This window comes from Panicum hallii, chromosome 9 (genome assembly GCF_002211085.1).
Source record: "Panicum hallii strain FIL2 chromosome 9, PHallii_v3.1, whole genome shotgun sequence".
NCBI lineage: Eukaryota > Viridiplantae > Streptophyta > Magnoliopsida > Poales > Poaceae > Panicum > Panicum hallii.
In genome coordinates this window covers 58468297-58484359 of record NC_038050.1, presented here as the reverse complement: position 1 = coordinate 58484359, position 16063 = coordinate 58468297, and the positions used below count along the sequence as shown (strand labels likewise).

Here is a 16063-nt window from a genome sequence, read left to right as displayed (position 1 = left end):
GTAAAACTGCTTCATGAACTCATAAACTTGAGTTGGCTTCATCCCTGCTTCCCGTATTTGAGCAATCAGATGTCTGTCTGCATTTATAACTTGTCGTTGTGACTTTAGCATGTGCTTTTTTTTTGGTGTCGCTAAAGTATGATTGTGATTAAGTTCAACCTTTTGCACTGTCCAAATTCCCTCTCTGCTGACAGTAAACTTTATAAGAGCTTTGCAACCCGTCCTTACAGTGGCATGTGATGATCCTGTTTCTGCATGTCCTTGGCTGCTACAAACTATAACTCTGTTGTATATAGTTTTATCTGCTCGACGCTTTATAACACTCTTTCTAATGCTGAACCCAACTGTACCAGCATAGGTGTTGTACATCTCATAAGCATCATTCTCGGACGCAAAAGACATTCCGACTTTAGGAACGATCACATGTTGTCCATCTTTATCAACAACCTATTGTAAAAATATGCTTAGAATAAAAGACACATTATTATAATATAATTTAATTTATTACAGTACCGTGTTGTCATTGCCTTGAGTGTTTGCATCGACGGACAACGATGATGCGTGCGGATCTGCCACTTGTTCCATTGTGATAGAATCGATGTTCATTGTCATCTATCATATATATGCCGTATGAGATCGATAGTAATTAGAATACGATTGTAATTACAATACGTGTAAAAAGGAGTGCCATCTACCTGTGTTATCTGCTGTTCCTCGGTTGCTACGGAGTTTTCATGGCCTCCTTCCTCCATTGTTGCGGCGCGAGTCAAGACTCCAGACCAAGTCTAGAAACGGTGGAGAGGACGAAGCACAAGAGAACAGGAGGAGGATCTCCGATCCGAGGCGATCCGATCGGTAAATCACGTGGGCGAGGCCAAGCGCCGAAGTTAGCGAGGTGATCCGATCGGTGGCAGCACCTTGATGCCTTCTGTTCCAACACCATGCCACCGCATCTACTAAAATCACGGAACCTACCTTGCGTAGCCTGCATCGTTTCCTTCGGGATGGATGTGCGAGCTGGCTGGAGAACGACCGAGCCGCAAGAGAAACGGGAGCCTGGACGCGGCTTCTGTTGGTGGGCCTGCACATATCGATTGTGAGGGGCTCCAATACGGTGGCTCTGGATCGGGATTCCAGAGAATTTTTTTCCGCATAGCAGCCCCTGAACTTCCTGTATGCCAAAGCATGCATGCATGCATGCAGCTTCGTGGACGCCATCCTGATCAGTTTGTGATAGTTTTGGAGGATATATAAATGCTACGAATTATAGAATTTATCCGTTCTGTACATGGTCGTTTGGATCTCAAGCAACCTTAGGTTAATTTGGAGATACAATCTAACAGGTTTGTGTGAAACCAGTTTTGATAGGGCTAACATTTGGCATACCCAAGCAACAACTGAATTTAACTGACGCCCCGTTGGGAACTGCTTTGGGCCTTATTTCGGGGGCCCTCTGGAACCCATTTGAATGTCGACAGTAAGCTGGAAAACGTTCGCGTTCAGTCACTTCTAAGTTCAAGGATGGGATCCTCCGATGGGCTTTGACCTGTTGTCATGGACAACGTACATGCTCCTTCATTTCCATTTCAAAATATAGTTCATTTTGAATTTTCTAAATTTATAAATTTTAATATGCACTTAAACATACATTATATCCAGATGCATAGCAAATTCTATCAATCTAGAAAACGAAGGGAGTAGTATATATCCTCCAAATTAAATAAGCTGGATCCGGCAGTGTTGCATGCACACCGGAGAAAGCAGAGACGGGGACACCAACCAAGGATTTTAATTTTAGCATACATTTTGTTGTCGACACGGCCGGGCGGTAAGCGTGATGGCTCCGCGCATAGCACGAGACAAAACATGATGATGGCGGTGGGCGAAGATGGTGCAGGAGCAGGGGCGCAGGGCCCTTGCTTGGATTCAAAGGAAAGGCCGGGAAGGAGGAGCAGCAGCAGCAGGCGGCTAGAGGGCTAGGCGGCTGTGGTAGCGATGGCCGATGGCCGGGAGGGAGGAGGAGGGAGCAAGAGGCCGCCGGAGCATCATAGGCTACGGACAGAATGTAGCCAATTCCTGGATGCCCGCATAAATCCACTTTGGAGATTCTCTCCATGATTGGAACGTCGAGGGCTCGAGGCCGCTCGCTTTTGCTCACCACCATATGCGAATAGACCCGTGTAGTAAAAATGTAGGCTCGGTGGTGCGTGGTGGGCCCCCGTGAAGGCAAAGCTTGGTGTGGTGGCTGTGGATTTGGGCTGGTTAATGGTCATGCGCGCATGCATGCTCCAGCTCCAGATCGATGAGGAGCCTATAGGCAGCTTGTTGCATTATTAGTCCAGTATTTGTAGAAGAAATACTCGATGAGCACATGTGCTGCTCACGAAGTGATGCAACCTCAGAATCAAGTCAATCAACCCATGGTGAGCGACGAAGAAACTTGCAGCCCAGCCACAGGATTCGTGCACGCGACACCGGTCAAAAGAGGGCGCTAGGTAGGCAGTACACAAGTAGAATCAACAGGCAGGCCGAGCTGCAAAGCCGCAGCAGCGGCGGCGGCAGAGCGCAACATCCTCAGTGCCATGCCCTGTCTTTTCTTTAGTCCGCAGCGCGCGCGCGCGCGGCCGGCCGGGCTCGGCAGGCGGCAGCCGCCTGCCCGCGCCACACGGGACAAGGCGCAGGCGGCCCCCGGCCAGCCAGCCAGCCAACCTCGGAGTCGGAGCCAGCGCCAGCGCGTACGTCGAGCAAAGACCGGCCGGCCGGGACGCCCGCGCGCGGTGGCGCTGGCACTGACGCCCGCGGGGGTTTGCGCGCACGACACGGCTCGACCGTATGATGGGGGGGTGCCGATGCCGATGGCGGAGATGATGGCCGGGCTGACCGGCTGGGCGCCCGCGTGCGCGCGGCGCCCCAGCTTTTGTCGCGCCATGCCTGCCTCCCCGGCCCGCTGCTGGACTCAGCTCGGCTTTCTTCTTTGCTGCTAGCTAGCCCGGCCAGGCCATCCACCTCTCCGATCCAGGGCAGCCAACGTCTGGTGCTTGCTTTTTCCTCAGGAATCTCGTGCGCGCCGTGCGATTCTTCTCTCGCTGCGCCTCGTCCGGGAGCTAGGTCACTAGGTGATCCAAGGCAGGGGAATATTTCTCTCCTCTCGTCGCCCACCTCAGCCGCTCGACGTCGTCTTCGTGCATGCCATTGCCGGCCCCCCCGCATACGCCGCCCAGTACAAAGCCTGCCTGTTGTGTGCCATCCCAAACTGCCAAATTCATGCTCGGCCGTGTACTAAAAGGTTATTGTACCTTTGCTCGTCGTGTACTACTACTCCAAGGAAAATTTGTAGGAAAAGCTGAGGATAGGGGCGCAAGGGGACTGATGGGAAATCCTCCAGTGGTTTCATACGGAAAACTTAGTGTTTGAAACATTCACCTAGACACATATTTTGCTTGCTCTTCTTCCTCACAACACAATGCTACTATGTCCCATGCAAATCCAGCTATTTAGCCCCACGTAACTATACCTAACTCTCTAACTTAATCGAAAGTTATGCCTACCCATCTAGTATGTGTCCCGAACAGTATGGGCTAGTTTGGAGCAAAGGGATCAACAAAAGTATTCTGAATGCTCTGAACTCATACAGAAAAAAAATATAGTTCCTACAAACACTTTTGGATCTTATTATGGATAATAGACAAAATTACGAATGGAATAGCTCACTCATTCCATTGCTGGCATTTGGGGGGATTTCTTTCAGCATAGCCCTTTGGGAGGATTTCTACCATGCATTTGTATATTATACTGCCAAAAGCCTGTGTATTTTATGTTCTAGAATTTCAATCATTCATTTGTTTGTCGCTGTCAGCAGTCCAATACTTTTACTATCACCGACACAAGATTTGGCAGAATTGGCCTTCGTTTACCTGAAACTTCGTGCATGCATGCCTTCTCCTACACAGTGATCTTCTAATTCTCGCTTACAGGTAGAACAGCACCGGCAAAGTGCGAATTGGCAGGTCGATCGTTGTACCTAGAAACGATCAGGCCTCGGAAGGTAACTGCAGGCGGATATCCCACAAAAACATTTTGACCCATCTCCCCGCGCCTCCGCCTGCTCTTCGATCTGCTGAAACGAACGTTCTGGCCGGCCAAACCCTGCCTGCGCTGCGACGCCCACCCTGCGCGGTCATGCATCTCAGAGCTTTCATAATAAGCACTGTAAATTTCCCCCGGGCGGCAGCTTTAATCGTCGCCCGCACTGGGATAGTCCGCGCGGCTGGGCTCGAATAAAGACAGGGCCGGGCTGGGCCAGGAGAATTCTCAAATGCATCCGGGCGTCGGGTTGCGCACAAATCCTACTGTCATCATTGGCTTTAGCCTCTCACCGAATTAAAGCGACTACTACTAAAGCCAGGATTTGCGAAAAAGCTGGTCTCCATCTCATCAGACGGTAAAACAAGGGGAGGTCCAAGAACAACCCCTCTCTCTCGCACGCACACACACTTTTTCTTCCTCAGTTCATCGATCGCGGAAAAAGCGTGCACACAGGGAGAGAGGAGAGTAGGTTACGGGTTGGGGACTCCAAATTTTACCTTATCTGACGGCACGAGCAATAGTAAAAGAAAAGGAGTGGTGGTGGGGTGGCCACTCTTTTGCAGGTTATAACCACGGCGTTGTCTGTGCTGGAGTGGTAGGAAGGAGCAGCAACTGGGGCAGCAGCCATTTTGCGCACCTGCACTGCACTCCCCCCCGGTGGTTTAGGTCTGAGGATTTAGATGGATACGCTGTTCCGGTTGGTTAGCCTCCACCAGCACCACCACCACCACCCACAGGCGCCCCCCGCGCCCTCCTCGCCGGACCAGCACCACCACCACCACCACCACCAGTCCCCCTACAGCTCCCGCTCCACGTCCCGCAGCACCACCTCCACCGGCTCCCGCTCCTCCCCCGCCTCCCACCACACCCACACCCACCACTACTACCCCCACTCCCACTCCCACTACAACAATAGCAGCAACAGCAGCGGCAGCTACTACTACTACTACGACCCCGCTGCCGGCGCCGGAGGAGGCGGCGGCGGCTACTACTACGACCACCACCAGCCGGCGCCGTACCAAGAAGAATGCGGCAACGACCACGGCTTCTACATGGATGAAGACTTCTCCTCCTCCTCCTCGTCCCGCCACTTCCACCACCAGCCGTCGTCGGCCGCCCCGCCGGCGGCGCCCGCGAACCCGCCGCCCGCGTCGTCCCCGGCGCCCACGCCGCCGCAGCCCCCGCCCGCGCAGTCGTCCGCGGGGGGGCATGGCGGGCTGTTCGAGGCCGCGGACTTCTCGTTCCCGCAGGTGGACATCGACCTCGACTTCAGCTCCCCCGCGTCATCCTCCGGCGCGGCCGGCGGGAGCGGGACAGCCGCCGCTTCGGCGTCGTCGGGGGGAGGCGGCGCCGGGAGGTGGGCCGCGCAGCTGCTGCTGGAGTGCGCGCGCGCCGTGGCCGCGCGCGACAGCCAGCGCGTGCAGCAGCTCATGTGGATGCTCAACGAGCTGGCCTCGCCGTACGGGGACGTGGACCAGAAGCTGGCGTCCTACTTCCTCCAGGGCCTCTTCGCGCGCCTCACCACCTCCGGCCCGCGCACGCTGCGCACGCTCGCCGCCGCGTCCGATCGGAACGCGTCGTTCGAGTCCACGCGCCGCACGGCGCTCAAGTTTCAGGAGCTAAGCCCGTGGACGTCGTTCGGGCACGTTGCCGCCAACGGCGCCATCCTCGAGTCGTTCCTGGAGGCGGCGGCGGGCGCGTCGTCATCATCCTCGTCGTCGTCGTCGCAGCCGCCGCGGCTGCACATCCTGGACCTCAGCAACACCTTCTGCACGCAGTGGCCGACCCTGCTCGAAGCGCTGGCCACGCGGTCGTCGGACGACACGCCGCACCTGTCCATCACCACCGTCGTGCCCACCGCCGCGCCGTCCGCGGCCGCGCAGCGCGTGATGCGGGAGATCGCGCAGCGCCTCGAGAAGTTCGCGCGCCTCATGGGCGTGCCGTTCAGCTTCCGCACCGTGCACCACGCGGGGGACCTCGCCGAGCTCGACCTCGACGGCCTCGACCTCCGCGAGGGCGGCGCCACGACCGCGCTCGCGATCAACTGCGTCAACGCGCTGCGCGGGGTCGCGCCGGGCGGCGCGCGGCGGCGCGACGCGTTCGTCGCCTCGCTCCGCCGGCTCGAGCCGCGCGTGGTCACCGTCGTCGAGGAGGACGCCGACCTCGTCGCGTCCGAGTCGGACGCGTCGTCGGAGGAAGCCAACACGGACGCCGCGTTCATGAAGGTGTTCACCGAGGGCCTCCGCTTCTTCTCCGCGTACATGGACTCCCTCGAAGAGAGCTTCCCGAAGACCAGCAACGAGAGGCTTGCGCTGGAGAGGGCAGCCGGGCGCGCCATCGTCGACCTCGTGTCCTGCCCGGCGTCGGAGTCTGCCGAGAGGCGCGAGACGGGGGCGTCGTGGGCGCGGCGCATGCGGTCTGCCGGCTTCTCCCCGGTGGCGTTCAGCGACGACGTCGCCGACGACGTGAGGTCGTTGCTGCGGCGATACCGGGAGGGATGGACCTTGCAGGAGCCAGGCACGGACGACAGCGCGGCGGCTGGGGTGTTCCTCGCGTGGAAGGAGCAGCCCGTCGTCTGGACAAGCGCGTGGAGGCCATGATCGTCCATGATGAGATCGTGCTCGGCAAAACAAGATGCGCCATGCTCGAGCTAGCGTAGTGCATGCATTGCTCCGCTCGTGTGAGTGGCAACACGGCAATGCAAGCAGGTAGCGCGCGATTTTTTTTCCCTCGCTTGTCGGATCTTTTAGCACGTGTCTACCTTGTTACTTAGGGTTTTCCAGCGGCGTAAGTATGTAGGGAGAAGCTAAAGATCTCAGATGGTTAGCATTATTGTTTTTAGAGATTTGGGAGGAATTCATGACATTTGTTGCAGTTTCATTCGTATTTGACTCCAAGAAAAGATTGTTTGGATTGGATGTGTAGGCTTTTCATATATTCTCCATGCATTTGGTTAGTTTTTTGTCAGAAATCTGGGAAGACTTTATGACATTTGTTGCGGTTTTTCATGCATATTCTCATGGATTTTTTATGCTTGTCCGTTGATCGATCGATCTGTATCTTTTACCGGTTAACATTGACCCGTCAGTCGTGCATGGTTCTCGTCATGCATGTCATTCGTTTGGACTCATGCGAGGAACCCTTAGCTTGTCGCCTTGATCTGATGTGTTTGTATGGAGAGAAGCTGCTTATTGAGTCTTGACAAGATCTTGCATGGGAAGGACGATCCAATTGCACGGACTGCTTGCTTCTAGTTTTTAAACGTAGTATCTCATAGAAACTAGTAGGCGTACTGCGCTGGTTTTGCACCCTAGCTAGTTTGTTCGCCGTTATCATTATTTATCGCAGCAGTATATCCCCTAGCTTTTTCTATACGCATGCACATACATTATTAGTTCGTTAACTATACGTAAAAAATACGACAAGCACGGGATAACATTGATCATCGCAATTAGGTAAAAACAAGATTAAGCTCGGTTCATGTCAACATCCGTTATTCCAAGTAGTGTATATGATTGTTGTCGACAGAAGGATATATACAAATACCACAAAGAAAAAGGAACCATGTGTACAAATGTTCTTGGAGTAAATTGACTATGGATACGAAGTTGCAAGTGACAAATGGCAACTGTGCTGCTACATATGCCAAGAACTAATATAATCCTCCAGCTGCAGACAGCTGATAGTGATCGGTTATCTGTTTTGTTTGTGGTGTTGGACCTTGTAGTTTTGTTCTGTATGGTCGAGGATCTTTTTGAGTATATGGGTATGGTATACGCTGGACTTGACCATAGGATATATGTACGTTAGTCTTATTTAATTTGCTCATTATTATCTAGGTACTACGTATACAGTCGATAAAGGATCGTTGCAGACTTGCAGCACCATGGACGGTAATGCAGGAAAAAGAATACAATTATAATATGGAAATAATTAATTCAAGATATGTTGTCCCTTACAACAATAAATAACCCAATTGCATGCTGTGCACAATTTGAAAATAAAAATAGTACACAGTGCAACACAGGTGGGCTATGTGACTTTTGTTGTTGCTAACTAATTTATCTGCCAATGGCGAGCGAGGATTAGCGACGCTCAATAAACAAATCAATGGTTCTTATTAATTACGAGCCAGTCAGACACAATAATACTAAGTTATAATTTCTTTCTGGGACTTCTATGTGTCTTCTACTCATGTTGGGCCCTTTTGTGAAGAACATTATTATTGTACTGTGTACTTTCGTTTTAATTTCTTTAATTTGCCACCAACAGGTATTAGATATCCATTTAGAAACAATTTTGCATGAAATTATTTGCGAGTGGACAACAGTCTTAGTTAGTAGTGTTCATCATTCTCCATGAGCGACCGATAGTTTCTCCAGTAGAGTTTATATCTTTCCTGACGGTATCTAATAACAAAGCACACCAACATGTTAGTTAGTAGTGGTCAACAAACTCAATTTCTCATATAGTACCTGGCCACATCACCAGAGAATCACCATCATAGGGTAAATAAAAACACTTACTAACAAAAGGGAACATCCCATATGCGAGTGCGAGGAAGGAAGTGAAGAGCAAAGCTAGCAAGACACAGTGCGTGTCCCGTACAGGCAAGCACGCAGCCGGCCCGCGAGAAGAAGACAAGGTGCGAGGTCCCATCCCCAGTGGGACACCTGATGGAACAAAAAGGCACTCCAATGCGCGCGCGTACACAAGTCACCACCCCAACCCAATAATGTGCAAGTGATATGGGCAATTTGGAAGGAAAGGCATGCATGGTGCCTTCCAGTGATGGATGGGCCATCCCGGGCCTGTAGCTAGCCGCGGCAGAAAGGGAGGGTCGTTATCGCGTGAGGAGGACTAGCTAGCATGAGGAGGAGCGCGAGAGCGATCGAGATCGAATCTGGACGACGAGCTAGAGACTGCCGCTGGGATGGAATCCAACAAAAGGAGGTGGCGTTCAGTTCGTCGTCTGATCCTACCTTGGCCACCGCCCCCATCCACGCTCAAAGTCTTGAGCTCAAAGTGTACATGTGCTTGCGTGAGTGCCTTGCACTGCACTGCATGCCCACGCTACGTGCCCTGGCTGCATGCGCGTGCAGCGAGCGAGAGCCCACGCCAAAAAGCAAAAATCTTTTTCACCCGGCCGCCAAACCTTTCATGATTTCGTCAAGTAGTCTAGCTCTATATATGTTCAGTTCCTCTTCAAGGTTCTTTCTCTTCGATCGGTGCCTCGCTCTTAGATAAGGATGCGATGCAAGCGGGTTTGTCTTTAAGATCGTAAATAAATAGTTCAGTTGTTTTTGAAGATTCGATCTCATGACGGACAAACCTGTTTAAATTTCACTAGACAAAAATTGTAATAATTGCCTTTCCGAAAAAATTCTAACTTCAGACGACGATCGTTTGGACGCGGCCATAGTCGCCATTTGTCGCTACCTTGTTTGACTTAGGATATGTACTATGGGGTGTGGTTGGCGGCCACCGGAGCAGGTCGGGTGGCATAGCCGCAAGCAAGGCGCCAGACCATCGGATCAATGGAGCGTCTCGGCAAGCTTGGTCAGAAAGTAGGGACACAGCAGGAGACAAGTGCTGAAGTGTAGGGTGAGGATGAACGGAGAGAAGCATGCATATAGTGAAGCACAATAATCGACAGATGAAGAAGAAAGATGAGGATCAATGGACGGATGTATTAGGATGGCTCCGCTATGTATGGACTGAAACTGAATCACACCTTTTTCAGATGACTGAGGTAGCAAATTATTAGCACATCCTTCTATTTTCTCTCTTTGTGTTTTTTGATATCTTTTATCTCAAAGATGTAACATTAATCACTATTTTTTAATTTTATGTAGTATTGAAGTTGTTTTTCTTGTAAACATGAATGTAACTGATCTTCTGGGATGGTACCATGCATCCCAACAATTTTGGATATATCATCAATAGGAATTTGGCGGCTTGAATTCAAGGATGTCAAACAGAAAAGAACAGAGACAATATATCTAGCATCAGTCGTTCCCTCCATTTTTTTTAAGAACGTTTCTTAGCACGTATCTCATTAAAAGGGCAGAAAGATACAAAACAAAGCTGCCGTCAGTACAGAGGACTAGCCAGCCTGAACGTAAGCACAAACTCTAGTTTTATGATTATAAAGAAACAACTTGCGACCTAGAAGCCCGCCAGTACGGTCGTTCCCTCCGTTTTAAAATAGTATATGACACTATGTTAAAGGTCATATATTTATTATAGAGGGAGTACTATAGAATAAATCTGTTTCATGCATAGTCGGAATTTAGTACAGATTGGAGAAAGTAAATGGGGTAAAGTGAACTTCAAGTATGAACACCGAAAGCAATCTATTATATCTAAAAGCAACCACCACGTTCACCGAGAGGATCTAGAAATTCCATATTACTCTAAAAATAAGATAAATTTGTACCGTTGGATTTTGTGAAAATCTAACGATCTAAACTAACTCAAGAGTTCATATCAGATATGATTAATAAGTAGCTAATTTCGGAATTAAAAAAGTAAAAAAATAGGATACGATCAAAGAGTCCATGCCGAATAGTAAATAGTCAAATTCAGAATTATATTTTTTTTAAAATAGGATATTGCCAAAAAGTCCATATCGAATACAATTAATAAATAGCTAACTTCACGATTAGTAAATACCTAAATTCAAAATTAAAAATATAATACCTGATCTTCAATGTTCGAGTAGTGATTATATCCATTGCTTGGAAATTGGCATGAACCAACCAACACCTTCGCTCCATATATATAATGTGTCCACATATGATGTGTTGTGTTTGCCCATATATGTATATGCTGTGCCGGACTGCCGTTCACATCTACCAATTTCCAATGCATGGGTGGATTTGGTTCCCAATCATTATTATCTTCAACAAGATAAAAATTTCATCTCTCCCTCTCTCATACCCATCCAACTAGCGTGCAAACAGTACACAAACCAGACCAATTTTTTCCCATAAAACAATACCATAGTGAAAAGTGAAACATATCAAATTAAACGCCTAGCCACGACAGTTGACGCATCACATTCCAGTACGATCTGGTCCATACCATGGCCAAGACCAACTTCATGCATCAGGATGCATTCAAAATGTAGCTGAAGCAACTACAATGACAAGAGAGAAAAAAGGAAGAGAACATGATTTTTTTAAACAAACCATGACGTTTGCCGAGAGGATCTAAAATTCCCACATTAATGAAGAAAGAAAAATATACATCATTGAATTTTATAAAAATCTATTATTGTAAACTAACTCAAAGAGTCCATATCAAATATGGTTAATAATTAAGAGTCCTTGCCCAACAATTACTAATCTAAAATGTAAAAGAAATTAAGAGTCTCGAATCTAAAAAGTAAAAAAATTACAGCTTGATCAAAGAGTCCATAACGAATACGATAAGAATAGCTAAACTCCAAATTAAAAAAGTGAAAAAATAGCAGTTAACTGAAGAGTCTATATTGAATACATACGACTAATGAATAGATAAATTTAGAATAAAAAAATATATTAGTAGTTGATTTGTATAGCGATTAAGAATCGAATTAGGAAGGAAAATAGCTTAGTTAAGAATTGAATTAGGAAGAAAAATAGCTTAGTGAATTGTATATGTCAAATACAACTAATAAATAACCAAATTTAAAATAAAAAGAATTCGCAAATTCACTAAATATTTCATATCAAATTTGACTAATAAATAGCTAAATCTAGAATTAAAAAATAAGAAAATGAGTAATTAATTTTATATGATTTTTAAAGAAAATAGCTAAATAAAAGTGTGTGTCAAGTATAATTAATGAAAAACAAGATTTAGAAATAAAATAATAAAAATAGATATTTGATTTCTTTTGAGTTTGAAAGCAAAAAGACATATGTGAATTGTCCATATAAAATAAATTTATTTAAGGTATGTCCAAAAGTATATGTTGAAATGCCCAATCTAATATAAAAATATTTACAAAGTTAATTTTTATAATCATCCAATTCCTTAATATGATGAATATATACATTAATTTGAAAATAAATTAATAAAAAATTGCACTATTCTACATTAATTTGAAATAAATTAAAATAATAATAATTTAATGTAAATAATTAATAAATAAATAAATAAATTTTAAGACAAATAATAAAAAATGATATTTTTGTTTTCATTCATGTTTGGAAGCAAATTTCTTAACTTAAGAGCAAATGTACCTAAATATTCCATGCTATTTCCATTATTGGAACTACTTTCTTTGCTACTTTATCGCGAGTTAATATTTGTCTCGATTACGTATGCATACTGCTTGCTTGAACAATTATCCGGTATTGCAGAGTATATCAACTACTACGCGTCACGATAATTGCAGTATTAGTTTGGAAAATGTTAGAAAGATGCATCCTTCCCTTTCCGACCGAGCTACAAATAAATAAATATTAAATGTTACATATCAATCATCATGTATCGGTAGCTAAGTAATGGCTTGACCATGATATTCATCAAGTCTTGACATGACATTCATCATATTGTCAACATCTCAGACACCAGTGCGGAGTTGACGATACTACAAGTGATACTGATGATTGTTAGAGTGTGTTTGATAGGGCTTCGCCCAATATTTTTTTGGTGAAATTCTACCAAATAAGCTCACATAAAATTCCATAATAACTTACAATAGAGAGGAGGACCTAAAAAAATGGCTTTATCGACTTCTCCTCCCTCCTTGAGCACTAAAGTGTTCTTCTTAGAATTACCATATTATCATTAAGAAGCTGATTTGCTAAATATTTTTTTAAAAATAACTTCAGCTCAAAAAGGTGGTTTTACCATTAAAGCCAAATCTAAAGCTATTTTATAAGGATATGAAACACTACCAAACAAACCGTAGTATTGCAATTTAGAGAGCTTGTCAGCAACCATGAAAAATTATTGGAATGACCATGGAGAAGCACAATTTAATAGCAGTGGAATAACTATGATAAAACTAAAGGAGAGAAAAAAGTTATAACATGTTGGATTCCGAGATGGTGATGACGACCATAGAGAGTAGTGAGCATAAAGTAGAAGATTGTATCTTGCCAACTGCAATATTAAATTTGTAGACCCAGACACCCGGTGCACGCGTGATGGAAAAAAGATGCAGGAGTCATACGCATATATGCATGGAGCTTTTGGAATCGAAATTGGAAAATAAAAAAAGAAGATTATTTACTTCTACATTGAACACTCATCTAGATCTTCTTCTAAAAATTTATGGATATTTTCATGCACATCACCAGTCAAAAATAAAAAATTATTCATAGAAAATATTTCGATGTGATATAAGCATGAGGCGTGAAATATCAAAATATATGTTTATACATAAGATATCTCATTTTCTTCTAAATTCATATTCCAAAAAATATTTTACAAAATATGACTAATGCAAAAAATCATAGATGACCCTTGGTTTGAGCCATTAGAAAAAATAATTAAAATGACACTATCCAAAAAGTATAAAAATTGGCAAAATACTGGCTACCCGTGCTATTTGCACGGGCTGCCTTACTAGTTTGAAAAATAATGCACAGTACATATCCTGCCCTGCCAGTTATTTAGCTGCCCCGCACCGCCCCCCCAAAAAAAATACCAACATATGGTCGTCGCTTGTCAATGTTCGCACATCATCAGATCAAATCGCGCATGTTCAACTCCAAAATACATTGCAATTTCAAAATCTTGTTGCGTAGATTGATGTGCTCATCCAGTCTTAACTAGCTAGGCCAAGCGTGAATGGATATTATAATTTTAGTGCGGGTATATTTAGGAGCCTAAAAAGATGATGGTGGCATATATCACTAACACAAAAAGGCTGCAGCCGGCCCCGAAACTGGGCCCGCCAAGTACGGCACGTTGAGGCATTGAGTGTGCTACGAAAATGTTCACCTCCTGGATAGCTACAGCATAAATAACCTCTCTCTCTTTTCAAAGAAGCATATATATATATATATGTATATATATAGAGACACACGTACATAAATAATCTGTGTGCACCCTGATGCCTGTACATACACCAACCACCATTAGTGCATTATTGTCAATCATGCTTAGGATCTTAGGTTTTAGGGGTGTAACATATACTATATGGATTGACAGTGATGAATTCAACCAGGGAGTGAAGAGGGGCCTTGTCCTCCTTCTCTTCTTCTTTCTTTCTCTTTTTTCATTCTTTCTTTTCAAAATGAAGGGGAGCTTAGGGGGTATCCATTAATCTTGGGGAGGTAGGAGGGGCTCTCCCTACCCCCTTGAGATTCGGCCCTGTGGATTGGAGATGCACACGCTCTTAGGAAGCAGACACTTCCGATAGGGACATGAAATACATAGTTGGGTAAATGGTTGTACGTGAAAGTGTTTCGAACGTGGAACTGATGACCAGCGAACATGGGGATAGATATATGGAGGATCATGGATACTTAAATAAAAAATTATCTTAAGTGGGATGGCTTCATTCTGAATAAACCGGTACGATTCAGCCAACCAGACGTAAGCTGGATCACCACATCCATCTTGAACCATTATATTATAATAACATGTGTGATAGCATGAATTAAATGTTACATGCAGCAACCAGACACGTAATGATTGTATGAACTAAATGTTACATGCAACCAAACACGTAGTAAGTGTCCGGGTTCCATCTCGCGCTACGTAGCAAAAGCAAAGCGATGTATTTTGCTGGTTAGTGCTCAGGTGGGCTAGAGCTAGCTGCATGCATGCTTGGACCACGACGGGGTACGTATACCAGCAGAGCAGGGTCGTCCAGGGATATGATGGGAGCGAGAAGAGCATAGTAATACATGCAACAGCAGGTAGTGGGAGCCCCTTTTTAGGTTAGGAGAGAGAGAGATTGGGCACCGGTCGTCAGTACATGCACGCACGGAGAGAGACACACGCATGTACAGCTTGGTCCTCGATCTCCTTTCTCGACCCCGAGAATCAAGATGCACTTTGCTCAGGATCTCTCTCTAGCTTTTAGGGCATGGGCTCATTTCCTGCTAGCCCTTCGGGTCCCCCCTCCACCTCGTTTCTGCATTGGCACCGTTTGTTTTTGCTCTAGTGCCTGTGGTGAGCAGCGTGACCCACGACATGCATGCAGTGATGGCTTGCATTGTCGCTTTTGCAGTGAGATGGTGTGGCGGTGCAGTAGCAGACTAGGGCGTAGTTGGACGAGAGGGAAGAAGTTACGACCTCTTTTCTCGTCCAAAAAAGGAGAATTGTTCAGTTCTCTGTTTATCATTGGATTAAACTTCATCACTATCAGAAGCGAAATGTTGTACACGATTCTGTGCACCAGGGAGTAGTGGAGTAGTACTGGAGTGAACTCCACGTACTTAGGGGTGCGAAAAGAAATTTGAAAGTCGTTGTAGCTATGCATGTGCGTTTTGTTGCGTTTTTTTTTGGCTGCAACTGTGGATATTAAATTGGATTTTGTTCTCGCGCTGCTATAAAAAAGAACACAATATATATGCACCAACAGGTGCCCTCTGGCGGCTTCCTCACGGTACGCCTGCTGCTCCAATCAAGCACATTCTTGATCTTTTGCACACGGTAGTCTGCTCCAACTTGCTAGAACCATTTGGCGTTTGATACGGGTGCCATCCTTCTTCTTCCTTGCCCTTCTTCCATCTCATCCATCTTCGGTGTTTGTTTTGCTCCACCAGAGCCCCGTCCCCCTCCCCCACCTCACTCTAGCGCCCTGAACCCTCTCGATCCCTATATGTCTCATTTTCTTCACCAAACTTTCAATTCAATACAAAAACTTTCAAATTCACGGAAATACGTATAATTTGGTCTAAAAATCAATTGAGAAATAACCAATGAATTTTAAAAACTTTTACCTCCATGCCAAAAAACTTCAACACCGAACATTAGCACCTCACGCTCGCCTACTCTACACGTTGGCCACCGGGTGTGTGTTTTT

The 16063-nt window shown here is 46.1% G+C and overlaps 1 protein-coding gene across 1 annotated transcript; it reads left to right on the top strand.

Moving 5' to 3' along the window:
• The first annotated feature begins 4696 nt into the window (after positions 1-4696).
• On the top strand, positions 4697-7057 carry LOC112876684 (protein SHORT-ROOT 2-like). The gene has a single exon (XM_025940848.1). It carries the CDS (start codon positions 4767-4769, stop codon positions 6684-6686), a length of 1920 nt encoding a protein of 639 aa, XP_025796633.1. The 5' UTR covers positions 4697-4766; the 3' UTR covers positions 6687-7057.
• Positions 7058-16063: the final 9006 nt, after the last annotated feature.

Excerpts from the sequence above, each read along its gene's own strand:
- LOC112876684 (XM_025940848.1), top strand. The coding sequence starts at position 4,767 with ATGGATACGCTGTTCCGGTTGGTTAGCCTCCACCAGCACCACCACCAC.